This window comes from Cyprinodon variegatus, unplaced genomic scaffold, assembly GCF_000732505.1.
Source record: "Cyprinodon variegatus isolate N-32 unplaced genomic scaffold, C_variegatus-1.0 Scaffold1048, whole genome shotgun sequence".
In the NCBI taxonomy this organism is placed as follows: Eukaryota; Metazoa; Chordata; class Actinopteri; order Cyprinodontiformes; family Cyprinodontidae; genus Cyprinodon; species Cyprinodon variegatus.
Window position 1 is genome coordinate 40,057 of NW_015151501.1, and position 20,426 is coordinate 60,482.

At 36.9% G+C, this 20,426-nt stretch overlaps 1 protein-coding gene across 1 annotated transcript in view; it reads right to left on the bottom strand.

Moving 5' to 3' along the window:
* Window positions 1-13,657: 13,657 nt before the first annotated feature.
* Window positions 13,658-20,426, bottom strand: part of ece2 (endothelin converting enzyme 2) — a 94,074-nt gene continuing 87,305 nt past the window's right edge. Inside the window, exon 4 of the mRNA XM_015399808.1 lies at window positions 13,658-14,174. Coding sequence (XP_015255294.1) covers window positions 13,884-14,174 — 291 coding nt within the window. The 3' untranslated portion in view covers window positions 13,658-13,883. The remainder of the gene's footprint in view (window positions 14,175-20,426) is intronic.

Below are 20,426 nucleotides of genomic sequence, written 5' to 3' on the forward strand. Positions count from 1 at the left end.
GTGCCATGAACAATTACTCTTTAGCAGTAATGGGTAGCCTCTGCAGACCGGAACCGGACTGACATATTTGGGCAGATATTGGATTGTGCTACAGTAGCTCAGCTTCAAGCGGCTCTTCCTGTCATATGAGTGTCTGTTTGTTTATAGATAATTTTTACTGCAATTTATATTAGCTGACAAATATCTATTTAACAAATCAGTCAGTCTCGACTCATAAAGACTCAATAGATCCACATATTGAATTTCCTACAGGATATTAGATTTGACCATATCCATCCACAATCTGACTCAGTCATTAACATTAGAATGAGAATTTAAAACTTATATCTGAACAGTTTATATCATCACACAACCTGACAACAAAAGTATGCTTACATAATTATCCCATTCTCACACACTGACTGAGGCAGAACATGTGCAAATTTAGTACATAAACAAAGCCAACCAAAAAGGGATTGGGTGAAAGACAGTCTGTGAGTTCAGAAGGAAACAAAGTAGAATATCTAAGGATGTAAAGGTCTATTTGAGCTTCACCTTTGCTCATGTTAGTTTGCTGAAAATCTGCAAGGTTGCTAGGCTGAAAAGATTAAACAAAAGCTCTTAAAAAAAGAGCACTGCTGTGCATTTTTACAATACTTAGGACCATATGGTTGTACCAAGAGACTGCTGTAAAACTGTGAGGTCATGAACACACAGGTCTGGAAAAAATATGAATGGAGAAAAAAAAGAGGAGCACTTCATTCCATTGCAAAAAACATTTATGGTGTTTGAAAAAGGGTTATAGTAGTATGAGTGTCGAGGCATTGTGTTGTAGCACTGGAGTCAGGAATTCATTCATCTCTTTCTAATCATTTAGCAGAAGCTATTTCTACAAAAGGGGTCTAAAGGAAGTAATACTGACACAATCTTATCTACTTAGATAAGTGTCTTGAATGTTTTTATGCTTTGTTCTATAACACCCAAAAACAAGATTTCATGTGATGGATCAACACAAACTGGGGCATAACTATAAAGTTCAAGGAAAAGATAGTTTTAAATAAAACACAAAACTACAGGAAAGACAAAACTAACGCATTGCATGCATCGCAATGCATTGCAACTAATGCATTTTTGGTTAAAAACTATAACCATATATATACAGCTGCATGTCTTTTGACTACGTGTGCTATTTCATACTAGAAACGTATACCCCTGGGGAGTACATTTCAGGTTTTAATACTTTTGCATTGTTTAGATGAAGCCTTTTAGGGAGCCCTGCATTTACCTCCAGTATTAGGTTAATGCTTATTTAGAAAGCTGAAAAGGGACCATGTTTGGGAGCCAAATTCTTAAAGGGAAATATGGGTAAAACCAGAGTAGACTACTGTATAACGCATAAAGCAACATTTCTAGGATATATAGACCTACCCAAACAATCTACAGTATTCTCTTAATTTCCTTTTTGAAAGTGTTTCTCATATCTGCTCTGCTTCCAATACATTTATGTGGTGGCTATATTTTTGTCTAATCAGATTTCAGCTTCTGTATGTTGCCATGTCAATCAAACCTGCACACAGCCTTAAGAACCAGCAGTGTTGGCTGAAGTTCCCTAAAAATATTAGTAAGGAATGTTTTCTTCAACCAATCAGATTTCAGATTTGAATCAGCATTTTCTGTCATTTCATTTGTCAGTTAGAGCAAAAATGTTTACAGCCAATAAGCTAGCAACAATCTGCACTTGAAGGTCACTTATGTTAAAAGTTTTTCTGGCCCAAATGGCTGATTTTAAATAGATACTAATACCTTTTGCACAAAGACAGAAGGATGGATTTTAACTTATAGATAATCAGCATCTCTGGTGGGTGTGATATATATTATTTTCATGTTTTATTCTCTATTGTATCTAGTAATTAGATGCATATTGAATCTTAACGGCTACTCATGATGTAAATGTGGTGAGGCTGCGGTTATAGAGTAGAGGTTTGCTGTTGTCTCAACTGGGCTTCTAGCGTAATTGATCTCTGTACTCACCTTCACACTAATCTGCACTGCCGGCCACTGGTGAATACAAATGGTTACCATACTGTATAGATCTTTAGTTTGAAAAAGAAAACCATGAATTGCTCCCACCATTCACTTCAGAATTATCACTGCTTTGGTTTTCTCTGATGCATGATTTCCCACAAAGTAAACGAAGTTTTAAAATAATAAGACTGCACAAAACAGGGCTTTATAATTTTAGGAACTTAATTGAAAATGTTATAATGCCATTAATTGAATATTTATGAGGTTTGTAAACTTGTATTATTCCACACACTGCAATTTGTGGTTCACATCTCTTTCATGGAGAGTGTGTATATTTTGTCTACATTTTAAAATCCCCCTAGCAAACTTTACAGTAGATGATAGAAATACTCACAATGTTCCAGCATTGTACTTGTGACAGCCAAAAGGTTCTTTGCATAATTAGAATCTAAGAATAATTATTATTTTGTAAATAATCTACACTAACTTTAGTCCTGTTTCTCTGACTAGCTGGATGTGCTCTTTTCATTCTCGTACATGGGAGCTGGCTCAGAGTTTGTCTGCCTGGCTGTGTTTCCTGGACGGGGCCGCCTTTTACAGCTGTCTTTTGTATCTCTGCTTCTGTCTCCTTGAACCCCAGTCGGCCTCGGCAGATGGCCGCTCACACTGAGCCTGGTTCTGCTGGAGGTTTCTTCCTGTTAAAAGGGAGTTTTTCCTCTCCACTGTCACTACAAGCATGCTTAGTGTGAGGGATTGCCAGTCGAAGCAATCAACTGGTTTTCCTTAGATAGAAAACTTTGAATTAATTTGACTGTATGATCTGGTGAACTGTAAAGCGCCTTGAGATGCCATATGTTGTGAAATGGCGCTATATAAATGAACTGAATAGAATTTAATTAAACTGATTGTCCTTGTGGATTAAAAAACATTTTAAGAGTTTATTGCATGTATTGCATTTCTTTCTGTTAGTTTTCCAGCACCAACAATGTGTTTTTTTTTTGTATAACACTAAATGTGTTCCTTCAAGTTTTCTAACAAAATATGCCAAAGAAAAAAATGCATGCACTCTTTTAAATTCTAATGAATGATCATAATCTGGCAGATTTTCTGGATGTGAGGCTCACAGTGGGTTCAACTCCAATATGCTATGTGCCAAATTAACAGCCAGCTCTGTAACCACAGGCTGATAGTTTGGTAAGAAGTGTGATGAAGATGCAGGACACACAGGTTTCGAAACAGGTCAATCCAAAACCACAGCATGAACCGGCCAATACTGTATAAAAGTCACTGTAACCTCTGGTGTCATCGCACTACGCCAAAAAAAAGAAGCACTTTCCATCCATCCTGGACACCCATTAATATTTCTCCTCTTGTTACATAAGTTTGCTATTCAATACACTGTATTATGCCATTGTGCTGCCTCGGGAGTCATTGGCAGATACACCCTGTTGTCATTTCCCACATTGAATGTGGTGTAATAATAATTTGTGTACCCTCTCTGTACTGCTGGAAAGCAACAAGTCAAAGGAATATTTTATTTATATATTTAAAAAAGTTTTTTTTTTACATCTAGATTTACTAGTACCTTTTGAGAACTTTTGAAAATATACAACTGTTTTGATTAGGATGGCAATCTATGTTTCAACCAGGCCTTCTGCAACAACCCTTGATAAACAAGTAAGTAAATATTTTGATGAAAGTCAGCAGTTAAATCTCTATGATTAGAAGATTTTACTAGTCCTGACCTGCCCTGTGCAGTGATTGCAGGGTGGAGCCTAAAGATCACGGCCCTTAATCACTAAATCCGAATACTTGAAAACACTAAGGACAGATAAGCCACAGTGGAAGTTTAGCAAGATTCAATACACTATCCAGAGTAATAATTCTAACCTGGATAGTGTTCTTACCGTTGACCCACAAAAGGTGAAAGGATAGCAGCTACAGTGCCTTGGGAAAGTATTCATGAAGTGGAACAACACTATTGGATATTTTAAACTGATAAAAATAAAAAAAACTGAAAAATTGGGTGTGAAAAATGGTTCAGCCCCCTTTGGATAATACTTTATAGCACCACCTTTTGCTGCGATTACACCTGCAAGTTGCTTGGATTATGTCTCTACATCGCTAAACAGAAATTTGGAGAGCGTTTGTGGACTGCAGTTTTCAGTTCTACCCACGGATGGATTCAGGCCTGGACTTTGACTTGGCCATTCTAACCTGGATATGTTTAATTGTGTATCATTCCATGGAAGATTTTCCTTTATTTTAGTTTTCACTGTTGGAAGATTCATCTCCATTACAGTCTCAGCTCGACTCAAAAAAGGTTTTCTTCCCATCAATTTTATCCATCTTCCCTATCCCCGCTGAAGAAAAGCAGACCCAAACTATGATGCTGCCACCACCATTTCTGACAGTGGGGATGTGTGTTCAGGGTGATGAGATGTGTTGCTTTTACACTAAACATAACATTTTGCATTTTTGCCTATAAGTACAAGTTTGGTTTCCCTAGAGCACCTTCTTCCACATGTTTGCTGTGTTTCCCACGGCTCCTGGCAACCTTTAAACAAGATTTTTTATGGATATCTTTGAGAAATTGCTTTCTTCTAAAGGCCAGATTTGTTTAGTATAGGTCTGATTGTTTCCTATGGACAGAGTCTCCCACCTCAACTCTAGATCTCTGGAGTTCATCCAGAGTGATCATGGTTCTCTTACCTGCATCCCTGATCAGTCATCTCCTTTTTTAGCTGAAAGTTTAGAGGTACAGCCAGGTCTTTGTGGATTTGCAATGGTCTGATGCTCCTTCCATTTCAATACTATTGCTTGCCCAGTGTACCTTGGGATGTATAAAGCTGGGAAAATCTTTTTGTATCCAAATCCAGCTTTAAACTTCTCCACGGCTCTATCTTGGACCGACCTGGTGTGTTCCTTGTTCTTCGTGCTAGTCTCTATGCTTTAAACAAACCTCTGAGATGACCACAGAGCAGGTGCATTTATACGGAGAGTTGATTACACCCAGGTGGATTCTATTTATCATCATTAGTTATTCTGTTTAACATTGGATCACTCAGGGATCCTCACTGAACCACTGGAGAGAGTTTGCTGGACAGAGAGTAAAGGGGCTGATTCATTTTGCACGCCCCACTCTTCAGTTTTTTTTTTTTTTTTTTTTTGCTAAAAAAGCATAAAATATAAAAAAATATATATCAAAATTAATTAAACTTTCTAATTGTGTCCCACTTGTCGATTCTTCACAAAAAAAAAAAAAAAAAAATTATATGTTTATGATTGAAGCCTGAAATAGGGAAAAATGTTGAAAAGTTGAAAGGAGCCGAATACTTTTGCAAGACACTGTAGGAGCTACAACTTATATATATATGGACTGGGTGTTTGGCCCTCATAGGGTCAACGGTTAGAACTCTACTCTGAGTAGGAAAGGATATCCGGACTTATTTAATCCAGATAGCTATATGCTTTACTGATATCATGGCTCAGCAGACATGAATGGTGCTGATCAAATTGGGTCTAGAGCCTTTCAGAAATTAACAACAAAAACCAGAGTTACAGAAATGTAGCGAAAGGCTGAAAGTCGCCATTATAAAGCCCCAAATATATGAAGCTGAGGATATTATAGGAAATGTCACCACATGTCACCAAATAATGTATTTTTGTTAATGAAGTGAGCTATCCTATAAGGTCTATCAGGCAAAGGATTGTGGCTAGCCTTATAGCTTGTAGCGGTTGCTATGGACATCAGGAGGTCTCTATGCTAATTGTATTGCCGCCAGGAAACTAACTGCTTCCTGGTTCTAGCTCCTTCCTATCTACTAGCACCATTTTGATAGCACCAATTATTGTGACTTTGGACACACTTCCACTACAGCTTAAGTGTCATTACCGATTTAAGATATTCTGATTGAGCCAAAAATCCTTGAAGCCCTTTCAGAGCCTGGCAAAGGTTGGCTAACCTCCTGGAGTTTTACTTTTTATTTATCTAATTACTGTTAGAGACCTTGAGTGACGAAGGGACAGACAGAAATTTCAGTTGTAATCAGAAGGTGCTTTTGACTCGGTTTCCACTCGCTTTTCAAGAACTGTGATTGGTTGATAAATGAAAAAAAAAAAAAAAAACTGAAAGCAAAAGTAACCAATCAAAGAAATTAAAATAGATTAAGAAATCTGTGTCAAGACGATAAAACTAAGCAAAATTAATTTGTAACACAGCATCAAGATGTTAAAACAAATGCTATTTACATCCATCCCACTATCTTAAATGTGTAGAGGACAATATGCTGCTGATTATTCTCAGTCATCCAGGTCATAGTCATTCCAAAAAAATTAAAAAAATCCACTGGACTTGGTTTCCAAGTTTGAAGACGTTTCGCTTCCCATTCAGGAAGCTTTTTCAATTCAAAATGTCAGGACTAGCGTTGAGTTTGAGGTTTGTTCCAATTTTTGTCTGTTCTAATATGCATGTTTTCAAAACAAAAACAAGGCTTTGTTGGGCTACTGCATAAAATATTTCTGACATTTTGAATTGAAAAAGCTTCCTGGAAGGGAAGCAAAACGTCTTCAAACTTGGAAACCAAGTCCAGTGGATTGTTTTTAATTTTTTTGGAATATAGAGGACAATCTTTTATTTCCGGATGGATCATCTAAATTAGTGGTCCTCATAATTGTCAATCATTCTGGTGATATGTTTACATAAGGCCATCCTACCAGCTCATCCCATTGTCTTCTTCTGCGCATGCGCACTTTCAGGCGTATATCTGTGGTGACCTATGGTTTCAGACAGTCATTGAAGCTCACCTTTTTTCACCGCGGTTCTTTGAAAATGGCCAAGGGTCATAAGAGAAAAAGTGTCTACGAAGTGTAAGAGAAGAAAAGAAGGGCTTCATAAGAGGCAGATATATCCCATAATGCTTTGCGAGGAAAGCTGTCCTCGCAAAACATTATGGGATTTGCTGTCACAGCGGCCTGCTGTTGCCATAGGCTGCAACTACCTGACAGCGGCAACTAATAACTAAGATGACACAGCCACCGTGCAGTGTTCACTATATAGTCCCCGCTCTTTATAGGGATTGAGGGATTTAGGGGTTAGGGCGGAAGTTCAGATACAGTAAGCTATGAGAACTGCAACTTTTTAACAAAGCATGCAAGAGGAGAAATAGGATAGTGCTCTTGAGAAAATCCTCCACAATACCTTTAAGTTGCTTACTGTTAATTGTGCTCATCATCCTGGTCATTTTAACCTTGTGCCACAAGCTGGATTGTCGCGAGATCTGAATTTTCAGTCTCACAACAGATCCATCTAGAAAGATTCCCACTATGTCCATCTCCGAACAACCAGAAGGTGGGACCAATGACATGCCAGCAGTTTTATATGCGGCAGAACATGTAGGAAAGACGACAGTCAGAAGGGCCTTGCTGAAACATGGCGACTCTGGAGAACTCACCTGTCGATACCGCAATTCATTCGGTTCTAGCTAAAATAGCGAGAATTTCTCATTTAAAAAAGGAGCAAAGAGAAGCACTTCGAGCGTTTGTAGATGGGAAAGATGTCTGTGCTTTTCTTCTAAAAGGATTTGGCAAAATTTTGATTTATCAGCTTACAAAACGTCACGATTCGCTGCTACGATTGGCTGAAAGCGTATTATGGAAGACGGGTACTAGCTGGCACGTCACCCAATCAGCTCGAAGTATTGTACAAAATGTCCCTCCTTTTCAAGGACAGACTGAACGGTCATCCCAGATTGATAACATAGAACTCAACTCTGTTCTATACATATCAATCTGGCTTCTGCCAGGTTATGGTCATTCTATTATTTTATTTTATTGAAATTAATGTACACTAACCTGTTAGTGTTTTACTGTGATTGCCTCCTTTCGTGAAGCAGTCTGATTTCACAAAACCATAAAATGGAGGAAAAAACAAGGCTGAGAAAACCAGAGGAGTGACAACCTTTTAATGTTACTCTGGGAGCCTTTTATATCCCTTGGAGGAGTTGCTGATGTGCTGGTAGGCCAGCCACTCCTGGGAAGTTTAACCACTGTTCCATGTTTTCTTCATTTGGGGACAACCACACTTGCTGTGGTTCACTGGAGACCTAAAGCCTTAGAAACCATCTTATTCTTTCCTGACTAAAAGGGATTTGTGACCTTTTCATCCTTCTTAAATATATTTATATCAAAGCACAATACATTATTTTTTCTAGATCAGTTTATCAACATATTCTGACAAAAGTTCTTTTTTAAGGATTCTTTGATTCTACAGATCTGGCAGTAAACGGGCCTGAGTAAGCTGTTGAAATTGAATTTAGTTTTCCATAAAACAAAGATTATAAATGTGTGATCTTTGCACCCAAGAATGCAGTTACTTTTTTGTAAGTTTTTGTGTGCAGGTCAGATTCTACCATTTTATATAGTCAGGTTATCATGAACCAATATTAAAACCTGTTTTAATATCTGTCAGAAACAATTTATTGTGTAAAAAGACAAAAAAAAAAGATTTGCTTTGCAACTTTATCCCATCTCACATCTTTTCAATAATGCTCTAGTACTGCAATTGATTTTTAATTTCTGAAAGCTGTTGAAGGTAAACACATTTCTCTTAAGAACAAGCATATAGTTGACCATTTAAGTCACATAATCTACCTCATTAAACCCGAAAATAAATCTGTAAGGAACAAATAATGCTTCTAGAGGAAATAGAGGTAGTTCTTAAAAAGATTAGTGATTGTAAAAGTTATATAGAGAGAAGCACTGAGTCGGCAATAGATTAGTGCTGTGGGCAACCGAGCATGAAGGACAATTGCATTGAGAGAAAAAGAGAAAAAATTGGGCTTTGTTTTCTCATCTATATAATGACAAATAAAGAAAGGAACCATGGATTTTATCTGAGGGGAGAGAAAAATGAACAAGTATCTGAAAGACAGGATTTGTGTTGAAACAATGATAACCCTCTCCTGTATGAGGCCCGTGTTTTGCTCGCTGTTTACATAACCTAAGTCCAGGCAAGTTAAATCGCACAGTGGGGTCTCTGCCACTGCAGATCCATCAGTCCCTCCGAGGCAGCAGGAAGCCTAATGTAAACCACTTCTCATTTTTAATACATTCTTATAAGCACAGAATAAGATAAGCACTGAGATAAGATAAAACGGAAGGAAAGAGTCGACGCTCAGGGGCGTTAAAAAACAGGAGTGGAAAACCTCTCCTTCTGAGCAGACATATCCAGTCTATCCATCCACAGGGTAATGAATCCATCAAACATCCCAGTGCAGCACTGCTGCCGCATCCTCTCTAGTCAATATAAAAGTCTTGGCCATTTTGGACTTACATAAGCACCCTCCATGTTGTCCAGGTCAGTTAGGTTCCAGATTATTCTTAAATGCTCTTTTTCAAGTAGCAAAGTCTTTACACCCTTTTTGTCACCATGGAAGCCAGTTTGTAGCCAGACAACCATCAAACGTGCTGTAAACACAGTTTTGACTGTGTATAAATATCATAAAAGGACAAGTTAACGTCATAAAAGATAGTATGCCAGACACATTTCTTGCTTGCCCTGGAACAGATATGACAAAATGCTAAAAAAAAACAAACCCTCTACTAGAGAGCACAATCTTATCTTATTGAATCTAGAACATTGTAAACCTTGCAGATATGTACAGGTATTTAGTCTGGGTAAAAATAATCCCAATTAACTAACTTGATATTTAAAAGTTCAAACAACTACTACTAACCCCAACAGGTTGGTATTTAAATGAACTGAAGCTATATTTTTACATCTATACTTTTAAAATTGTTTACCACTGGCACAAATACATATGGTCAAAAGGTTTGCAGATTTTGACACAGGTGCGAACCTGTTTGTACTCGCAGAGTGGATCTTAAAAGATGGTGAAGTGTTTTGTGTTTGCAATTCAGCAGTGTGCTCAAGTCTTTTCGTTTTTTGCACGTTTGCCTTCATCAATAAGCACAGCATACTGTATTTTAATGACTAAACTGCGAAAATGTAAGGGTAAATTATATGCATATGTGACCATTTAACATGTGCAAAGCAATTTTCCAAATAGAAAGTTAATTGCGGCCGCATCTTATTTTAGTACTTCTGAAAGACAACCGCAAACTGACAACAAACATCTGAGGGAATTAGTACAAGGCCAGATATTGGAGAGAGATTCTGTGTGAATCTAAACATATTTGGAACATCAGAAATAATAAGATTAATATTAATAATTTTGATTATATTTAACTTTTATATTTTTTATTTTCTTCCTTTTTAACTGTTTCACTTTATGATAGGATACTGATTTCAGGTACACAACAAATATTGTTAAAAAGGGTCATAGAATGCAAAACCGAGTTTCCATTGTCATAGATGAACAACCATAGTTCAGTGGTTAAATGGACTGAAGTTCAAACCCCATCGACACCTCCTTTCTCAGCAAATCTCACAATTCTAAGCTTCCACCATAAAACAGGCAAATTCAAAACAAGCCCCGAATTGACGTCAATTCAGGGATGTTGCTTGGTTCTGGGGGGCTGCTGGGCCACTGACTGGACCAGACCGAGCATTTGCACCGGAAAAATGATCTAGGAATAAGGAAAAGTTTCTTAAATTAAGTGTATTAATCCTTAATTTCAGTAGGAAAATGAGATAGCTTGCCAATGGAATTAGTATTTTTACTGTTGATGTAAGATAATTAGATAACATGCACTTGAAATAAGACAATGCAATTGTGTTTTCTTATTTTAAGTGTAAATAGTCTTTTTCCATTTGCAGAATGTCTCTTTTACCTCCTCAATCCAAGAACAAATGCACTTATTTTAAGAAAAAATTACTTATCAAGATTTTGATTTTTTCCAGTGTCAACTGAGCCAGGGGCTGGTCGCTCCGTTCCGTAGCGACCAGCCTCAGAGTTCAAGGCTCGGTTCGACTTTGTGCTGCACTGTAGTCGACCATATCCCGGACGATTTAGAAATTCCATCCCGAAAATATTTTTAGGTATGAAAAGTAGGACATGTCCGGGAAAAAAGAGGACGTCTGGTCACCCTACCATATCAACAGTTTGATGTTTCAGTCAGTGAGTGCTTGTTGCTATGATGCATATTTGCTCAGCAGCTTCGCTCGTTGTAAACCAACCCATCAGCGCAAATCTCTTCTAAATGTTCATGATCATTCCATAAATGGAGGAAAACCTGCCATTTAATACTAGGGCTTTTAGCCAGGCTTGCATTAGGCTCATAAAACAGCAAATTTGCCATTTTCAGCCCAACCAATGTTACACACCCTAAGAAGAGACCTTAAGGACCAGCACCAAATACCCTATAGAATCATTCTATGACCCCTTTAAGTATTTTCTTTTTTTTTTTAAATCATCATCATAACCTCCATCTCTGTGGCTTTAAACCACATCTTTTGTTATAGCCACTCTGAAACTGCTGGTACAGCGTGCAGGTTTGCAACTGTTAACATTTGTGGAGCAGTATTTGTAGATCACCTCCAACAATAATATACATGCTAAAAAAAAACAAAGTATGCACAGGCAATTTAGCGCCTCTTATTTCAAATCTTTCAAGGTCAGATCTTTTATCTATTCCTAAACTTACATATTTCTCTCTGCATAAAAACACGAACAAAACGTTTCTTTTTCTTTGTATGAGATCAACGGTTAACTTCGGATCACAGATTTAGCTCAACATGCTGGGTGGAACCAGGGTCTACACAAAATTATACACCGGTTGTTTTTGTATAACAAAAGTCAAACCTCAACAACTTCTAAGAGAACATGCAAAAAATACAACCAGCCATTTTTGGTTGGTAATGCATATTGTGATTGCTCCGATTCAAACATTGCTATCAGCATTGCAATATACAAAGGTAGGCCATAGGTCAGGATGACTGAGAACCTTCATCAGCCATAGGTCAGGTTTTAGGACAGCCTTATTGGCTGATAAGGCATTTAGTCTGCACTCCTGAGTGGAAAAAGGATCCCTGGACATTACTGAAAGTGTGATAATCTCATGATTAGCAGCCTCGTCTTAAGTTACAAAGCTGTCTGTGCATCTTAAAAATAATTAACGATAACCTTGTTGTTCTAATAAATACATAGAAATGTATTTTCCTTGGGAAGATGACGGCTAAAAAGTAGAAAATACATTTAGGTTGTTTGGTTAAACAAAGCTAAATCTGACCAAACCATGATGTTGCTCCAGCTGCAAACTGGGGGAAGAAAAAGAGCCTTCAGAAAAATCACATCTTTTTTTCCTCCCAAGTCTTAAAAATAGGCGTTAATTAGATCTCTGTGGTGAATTAAAAATACATGATTTTTTTCTTTATTAATGTGATCCCCTTCCCTCCAGTCAGAAGTCCTCATCCCTGTCTGCACGCATGGCTGTGTGTGCCGTTAATGGGCTATATTTAAGCAGTGGAGAGCACATGACCCGCCAGCCAGTATCATGTGTCTCCAACAAATAACATGCAGGGTGAGACATTTCTTCTAGATGCAAGGAGATGTGTATAAAATGCAGTGTGACAGCCAAAGGGCATTTTTTTTTTAAAGCTTTTGGGTGGAATATAAAGCTGATTGTAGTGGTAGGGAAGGAGAGCAGTGTCAGACATGCAGACTGGAGAAGCTCATGTGCAGGCTCAACATGTATGGTTTGTTTTTTTGGAAAATTGTTACACTTCATTGCTCCTAGAGAGTCATTTTCGGTAGTATTTTCTCTCTTTCATAAGCTGAAATGACCATTTCCACAGTTCACAACATAGATTGCATGGTTCAATAACAACCACACTGCATTCTCGGATTTTCAGGCAACTGGAACCAGTTTTCTGTTTGTCTGCATCTCAATCTTGCATTTGTTTTCTTGTCCTTTACTTAATGAAAAGTTAAAAACATGGGGCGAACAGGCTGTGTCATTATCTGTCAGAATCATTTACGTGATGGACGTGTTGAGATTTTCAGCTTTTCAAGAAATGTAGAAGCAAAAAACCAAGGACAACTCAGATGTCATAACTAACAAAGATAACTTTGGTTGATGTTTTTTATTTTTTTATTTACTTTTTTTATTGCCTTTATTTAGCCAGGTAAACCCTGTTGAGATCTGGATCTCATTTTCAAGGGGGACCTAGGCAGAGATCTGCAATACAGTTCTACATGTACAGTTCTACATGTATGTTCTACAGTCACATTAGTTTGTTGCTTTTTGTACATCAGGATAAGATCTTTAGAAGCCTACTGAGAGGCGTCCTGTCTTGGTCTCGGCCTCTAATGTACTTGGACTTGTCTCTGCACTCCTTGGTCTCAGTTGGTGTGGTCTTGACTAGAACACTACTAGTTTGTAAAGTAAGTAAAAATGTAACATCCATTAATCAAAACAGCTAAGATATTGTTTGTAATATGCAATCCCATCACTAGTTCAGCAGTTTTATGATCCATGTTGATCCTGATCTGTTTCTCATAATCTTTATGTTGTTTGGTTAAAGTGTGTCAAGTATTTATTAACCCTTATTTAAAAAAATATCTGTAATGTAGCCTCTTGGTTCACATGTTGTTAGACATTATTTTTTGTTGCTAATTAATGTCAGCAGAAAAAAGAAGTTATGCTTAAGGGATTTTGTTCAAAAACAAATTCCTTAAAAAAATTCAGATTGTTATTAAATGCAGGTCCAGACGACAATTATATGAAATTCTAAAGTTAAAACATTTTTTTGCAGCAATTATACATATAAAAGTTCACAAAAGCATTAAAACATTACAATAGTAATAAAAAAAATTATAAAATTGTTTTGATGATTTAAAAAAGTCTGTCACTTGGCTTTAGCTTCTGCTTCAAAAGGCTGACATATTCCTGAAATGAAAGTCTACATTCCAGCGGGATCACAAGTTTATGTTGGAAAGGAAGTCGTTATCATCTTCATCTTGGTGGGTGGGAATGCTGGTGGGCTGGGATTTAAATTCCTCTAGAAGCTTATTTTCCAGAGCTGCATCTTCAGGGCTGAGCTGCTCCCCTTTGGTCATTACATACACAAAATATTCAAAGCCTTCTCCGTAGCTGTCATGTCTGACCGACCAGTTGTACTCGGTGCGGGCATAGAGGCGTTTCCTGAAGAAAGGCTGAGCGAATGTAATGGAGACAAAGCGGCCTCCGGGTCTCAGGCAGCGACTTATCTAAGAGAAAAACCAGGAGACAAACAAAAAGAATAGTTGGTGAAATGTCAAATATCCTTAATTTGTTCATTTTTATAGTGACATTCTCAGTTGTTATCCCTAGTAAAAAAGTAAAAATACACAACAAAGGCAAATATATTATTACATATACAATTATTTGCTTTTACTATTTAATTTACTATTTATTCAATTCTTCTTTCACAAAAAAATATATATGAAAAGAATTTCTAAACAGATGTTAATATAGTTTTAATATTTTTTTCTTTTCAAAAACTTAAATCTTAAATCCATGCCTTCTTCTTTGCTGAGGGAATATCACGTTTCAAGAGGCCTATTTCTCTGAACTGTTAATCTTAAATAGTTCCTAACAGAATATAGAAGAAAACATGCTAATAATTACAGTAGGGAATGGCACAAAAAAAAAAACAAGTTACGTGTTAATTGTTAAACAACTGAAACTGCGATGTAAAATCAAACCTTTAAAGCTTGATGTTGAAGAACTTCAGCAAAGACTAACAGTCTCGATACCAGCATTTTACCATAAGGGTCTGATCTTCAAAGTTTTCAAATAAAGGGTTCTAAATTACATGTGCAATAATCTTTTTTTTTTTAGGCAGGCGATATTGGGGTGATCAACAAAAATTGCTGAGCAAATGTCAATATATGCCAATTGGTTCAGTCCTACCCCATTAAAATGAAAAGATTGTCTGTGATACTGGTAGCTGTCTAAGAAATATGAGGTTCTGAGCCATGTGGTTGGATGTGAATGATGTGTGGATGTGTAAAGATAATTATCTTAACAATAAAAATGATTACTTTACATAGGTAATGTATGTCAAAGTGCTACGAAAAAAGGTAAAAATCGAAATCATGAAAAAAAAAAAAAAAGGAAAATGTAAAAATACTAAATACTAATTTAAAATAGAGCTTCTCTAAATCTCAGCATTGACCACTTCGGTGACATTTTCCTGACTCTGTCTGGGGGCAGGGTTATGCTCAGGTTAAGTTACACTTTAAGGATTTTTTTTTTTACGTGCTTGATGCCTTAGATGGTAAAACCCCAAAGCAAGTAAAGCTTGAAGCTCTTTTTGGCCTTATACTGCAGCAAGCTTTAACAGGATATAGATCAGGCTGTATAAACATGCAACATACTAATGAAAATGAAGCTAATATAGGAAATAGATTGTGAAGGAAGTCTGAAATATGTATGAATGGAGAAAAATAGCAGTTATTGATATACATACAAAAAACAAAGCAGAAAAAAAAATGTAAAACACTACAGTGCAGAATGTACACAGCTAATAAAACTTTCAGCTTCTACTGTAAGAGTCAGAGATATTTGCAGGAGTTCTGTTCCACCAGCTTGATAATTATAATTACACACTTGGTGCACCATTATGAAACCTCCAAGGTATCTAATATATCATTATTATTATTATTATTATTATTATTATGGACTGTCACTGCTTTTGGTGACCTAATAATAAATCATTGGTTTATTTATTACGGCTGTGGGGGAAGCAATCATTTAAGTGCCACTAAGATCTGAGCTATCTACTTTTTCCTTTGCTCAAAATTTAATAATAAAATCCATCCCCTATCTTTCAGTGTTGTTTTTTAAACCTTTGGCGTTTGAAAAAAAAAAATCCAAATGCGACTAAGATTAAGGTACAAACAGGTTATCCTGACGAGACGCTTCAACCACTAATCTGCTCCTTAGTCATGGAGACAATGAACACGGCGAGAGCACAAAAACACTGCTATGTTTATACAAATGCAGCAGCTTCTTGAAGGAACTCCATGGCTATAAACAGCAGTACAGGATAAGCACAATCACACATTCACATACACTTACAGTTAAAACGGCAATAGATAAATAGATTAAGTCAGACTTTGGCAGCAAGTTTAATAGGAGACAAGAGTGTGAGTGGGAGCAAGTGGATGGGATATGAAGAACACTGAGCTGTGTACAACAAAGTTTAAGTATTCAGTAAACAAGTTTCACTCACCAGGTCCTGCTATTGTCCACTTAAACAGAACAGAATATCATGTCGAAATGCTTGACCAAATCACAGGAAACTGCCCATGTAAGAAATCCTAACAACTGTCTAATGTCAATTAGCTTCCAGAGCAGACTGGTGTTGGTACAAAAAAGAAGAAGTTGCAAGATCTCGTGGATCATGGAATGTTTGCCTTTCCTTGAGAAGAAGAAAAGGAAAAAGACAGAATCCTGACTCTGATTAAGACAAGATGAGATGGGAGAGCTGATCTGATCTTAATTACATTAATGAAATAAAAAACAACTAAAATTGCACTTGAATACATTTGTTTGTGCAAGAACTCTGAATACAACATGGCTGTGGTGGATATAAACACATGAGATATATATATATATATATAAAATTGCACTTGAATACATTTGTTTGTGCAAGAACTCTGAATACAACATGGCTGTGGTGGATATAAACACATGAGACATATATATACATATTTCAGCCCTGGCTCTAATAGATGCCATCAACCTCCAACTCCAAAGACTTCTGGTCTTTTTACAAGGCAGTAAGGTCCAGTTGCAGATCACGTGACTCGTGTGATGCAAAAAAAAAGTGTTTCCATTGCAGTTTTGCAAAATATAACAATTTCAATACCACCGATAAACCACCCCACAAACTGCAGTGTTTCCATTCAGCAAAATTATTTCCATAACTACAAGATGTGAAATTTGATGGTTAATGGAAACACGGTTACTGTAGAGTAAAATTGTATAAAGCTATTCCAAATCTCGAATGTTATGTCTTGTGTCAAAATGTTCTCCAAGGCAGTCGAGTATAAAGGCTTAAACCAAAGAGGTCCAAAAGTTATGGAAACAAGTCTGTGCATGAGTAGAGAGAAACTATGGATGCATGGGGAACACACCATGACGAAAGACCCTAGGGCAGGAATCAAACCAAAGACCTACTCGATGGAAGGCAACAGTGCAGAAAAACTGTGCCACCGTGCAGCCCGCTACTAGAGTACTGAAATTCTTTCAACAAAGCAATGTAACCGCTAAAGCTAGAAAGTCCCTGTACGGCTACAGCAGGTGAAATAAGTATTGAACACGCCACCCTTTCTCTTAATAAATATATTTCTAGAGGTGCTATCGACATGAAATTTTCACCAGATAATGGTAACAATCCATGCAATCCACACATACAATGAAATCAATCCACAGATGTCCAGAAATGAAGTTATTTGTAATAACACACATGGAAAAAGTATTGAACACGTGAAGAATGGGAGGTGAAAAAAAAAGGCAAGGAAAGCCAAGACACCAGAAAGCAATCTTGCCCCTTGTCAGTGCAACAAATATCAGCTGGTTCATTCCCAAATAATGGCCTATATATAGTCGTCTTTGATATCTCAGAAGAAACGTGACATGATGTGTAAAAGTGAAGAACTTTCTCAAGACGTTCACAACCTTAATGATGGCATTGGTTACAGAATGAATTCTTAACTTCTGAATGTTCCAGGGAGCAAGTGTTCCAGGGTGCCCGTTTTAGAGGTATACAATGTTAATACAATAAGAATGACAGAGACTAACTTTATATTTCCACCTTTGTTTTCTAAAATTAGAAAAAAAGGAATTTTACTGATGGTATGGGGTAAATGGTAGTTGTAAGTTTTAAAGGTTTTCTACCTATGATTGTTGTTACATCTGTTCTCAAAAATGTTAAATGGTCACTTCTGTAAGAGAAAACATGGAATTAAATAAAATCTAAACTAATGAGGGAAACTTTATGATATTTATGAATGGGGTTATTTATTTTAGCAGACTTGAAAAAGATTTTCTCGCCTAAAGCAAAGAGGACCAAAAATAAAAAAAAAACCCTAAAAAACAAGTAAACAGATCACAGGTTGTAAAAACTTAATGTAAATCTGTATTTCTGTTTGTTAATACTTATAATTTTAATTTAAGCCAGATTTTTAAATCTGAGCATAATGAAAAGCCATCATGGATAAGTTATGAGGCCAGAATAAAGAGGTGCTCCTTCTTTCTAAAGAAAAAAGAAGTGAATGTGTCATTGGAGTGAAGAGTTTCTCTAATAAGAGCATGTGTATTCTGCTCTTTTTGAGTGATTCATATCCAGCAGCAAAGCAGAACATAAATTATTTACCTTCTGCTGCCACTTGGAAGTAATGCAGAGAAAGTTTGAAGAAGCAGTGGTTTAGGAGAAATATATTTATCACGCAGAAACAGGAGAAAGATGAAACCATCCATCTTAATTCTTCTCACTGAGAAAGTGAGAATGATCGAAATGCAGGGGAAAAAAACTGCAATGATGGCAAATATTTATTCATCTTAAACAGCAAATAATCCACTGCTTATAAGACAAATAACACAATTTTTTTTTTTTTTTTTGCAGAAATTTGTGTCCAGAGTAAAACTGAATTCAGTTGATCTTAAATGAAGTTTCATTGCAGTCTTACCAATATAAAGTGATCCATCCAATCACTTTTTCTTCCAGGCAAACCACAGATTCATAAAGTAAACAAATAAATCTTAATTGAATCAGAAAAATAAGAGGCATATTACATTTAACCCACACCTTCCTTACTCTTCTCTATTTTCATTCAATGCAGTAACTCACCCGCCCTTTATTACCTTATCTCAGTGAATAAAAAATAAAATAAAAAAAATAATCATCTTGGGCTATACATTTCTAAGGTGAAACATGGTGGTTGCACAATTTCCTCAGAAGAGACAAGGATGCAGCTCAGAGTTGATGGGAAGGTCACTGATGGAGCTAATTACGCACAACCCAATGACCCGTCAGAGGCTGCAAAAAATAAAAACAACAACAAAAAAACAATGATACTGGGGCGGAGGTCCACTTTCCAACTGGGCTTCACCAAAAGCACAACCATACTCCATAGATACGTTTAAATTACAGAAAAATCATCTATTCTAAGGATCCTCTCAAAGTCCATTGAGTAAAATTACCTGGTATACAAAGAAAAACAAAAACCTGCAAAAAAAGGGTGTCTTACATATGATCGACTGTGTTGGGTTATTTACACAAGAATGGGTCTGAGATTTTTTGTTTTTTTAATTAGACATAGTATCTGAACTGAGATGTAAAGTGACCCAATGGGCTGAGGAAACTACTCTGTAAATGCTTAATGAACGCCCACCACATATACAGATGTAAACACACACATAAATAAACACACATACACAGCGTCCAGACCTTTGCTGAATTATTCAGCGAGTTGCCGGAAGCCTGTGTCAAAGTGACCTCACCTTTCTTGGGTGTAACACTAAGAGGAAACATGAGCTCTGGTGCTTAGTTTCACATAAGAATTCCCTGGTGATCCAATTAACACTCAGGTGATAGGAGAGGTTTGAGAAACAATTTTTAACGACTGTCACACTCAACAAGAGAGACAGGTTAGGGCACAGTGACACTGCTGGTCGAGTCCATGGAATGGTTAAAGTGGGAAAAAAAACTCACACCTTCAGCTGACATGGTTTACTTACCCAGATATTTTCAGACCAGACTAAAACAGTGTCATGCAGTTGACAGTTTCAAGGACAATACAGTCACAATTTTGCACATATTAAAGAAGGAAAAATAAGCGAGATGTAGTAAATCCGTCTAATGGAGTTTCTGTTGCTTCATCTCTCAATGAAGACTGCATAGGAAATTAGAAAAGATTTTGTCTTCGGTTAGGGCCTCAATCTTTTGTTTAATTGTATTTCTTCTTCAAGTGAACTATTGTTTGTGCTCTTCTCTTCCTTGTTTCAGGACGCCCGGCTGGCAGCTGAACCTCCTCAGGGTTCAGATAAACCATACAGAGACTAACAATTATATGCAGGCTGATGTATAGTTCCAGGGTCAGTTTCAGGGTCCTGGATTGGGTTCACAAAGGCATCCTCCTCTAAAACCAGACCCTGGCACAGTTCAACGTGTTCCAAAGCTTTTATCTGAAGCTTTATTAAACTTGCAAACTGAAATATTCTAATCACTGGTAAATTGTGTTGTTTTCAGAAGACCGTGAAGGCACCCAATGTGGTCCTTGGGGGCCCCTTGGAGCCTGTGTGCACTGCATTGGTGACCCCTTGCTCTTGAGCATTACAACTCCAAGCTTGTAACTTGAGCTAAGACAAATTATAACTCAAGTAACCAAGAATTCTGATATAAGTTGCAAAAAAAAAAAAAATTAAAAAATGATGTGACAAGACTAGTATTGATAACAATGCCTCCAGCC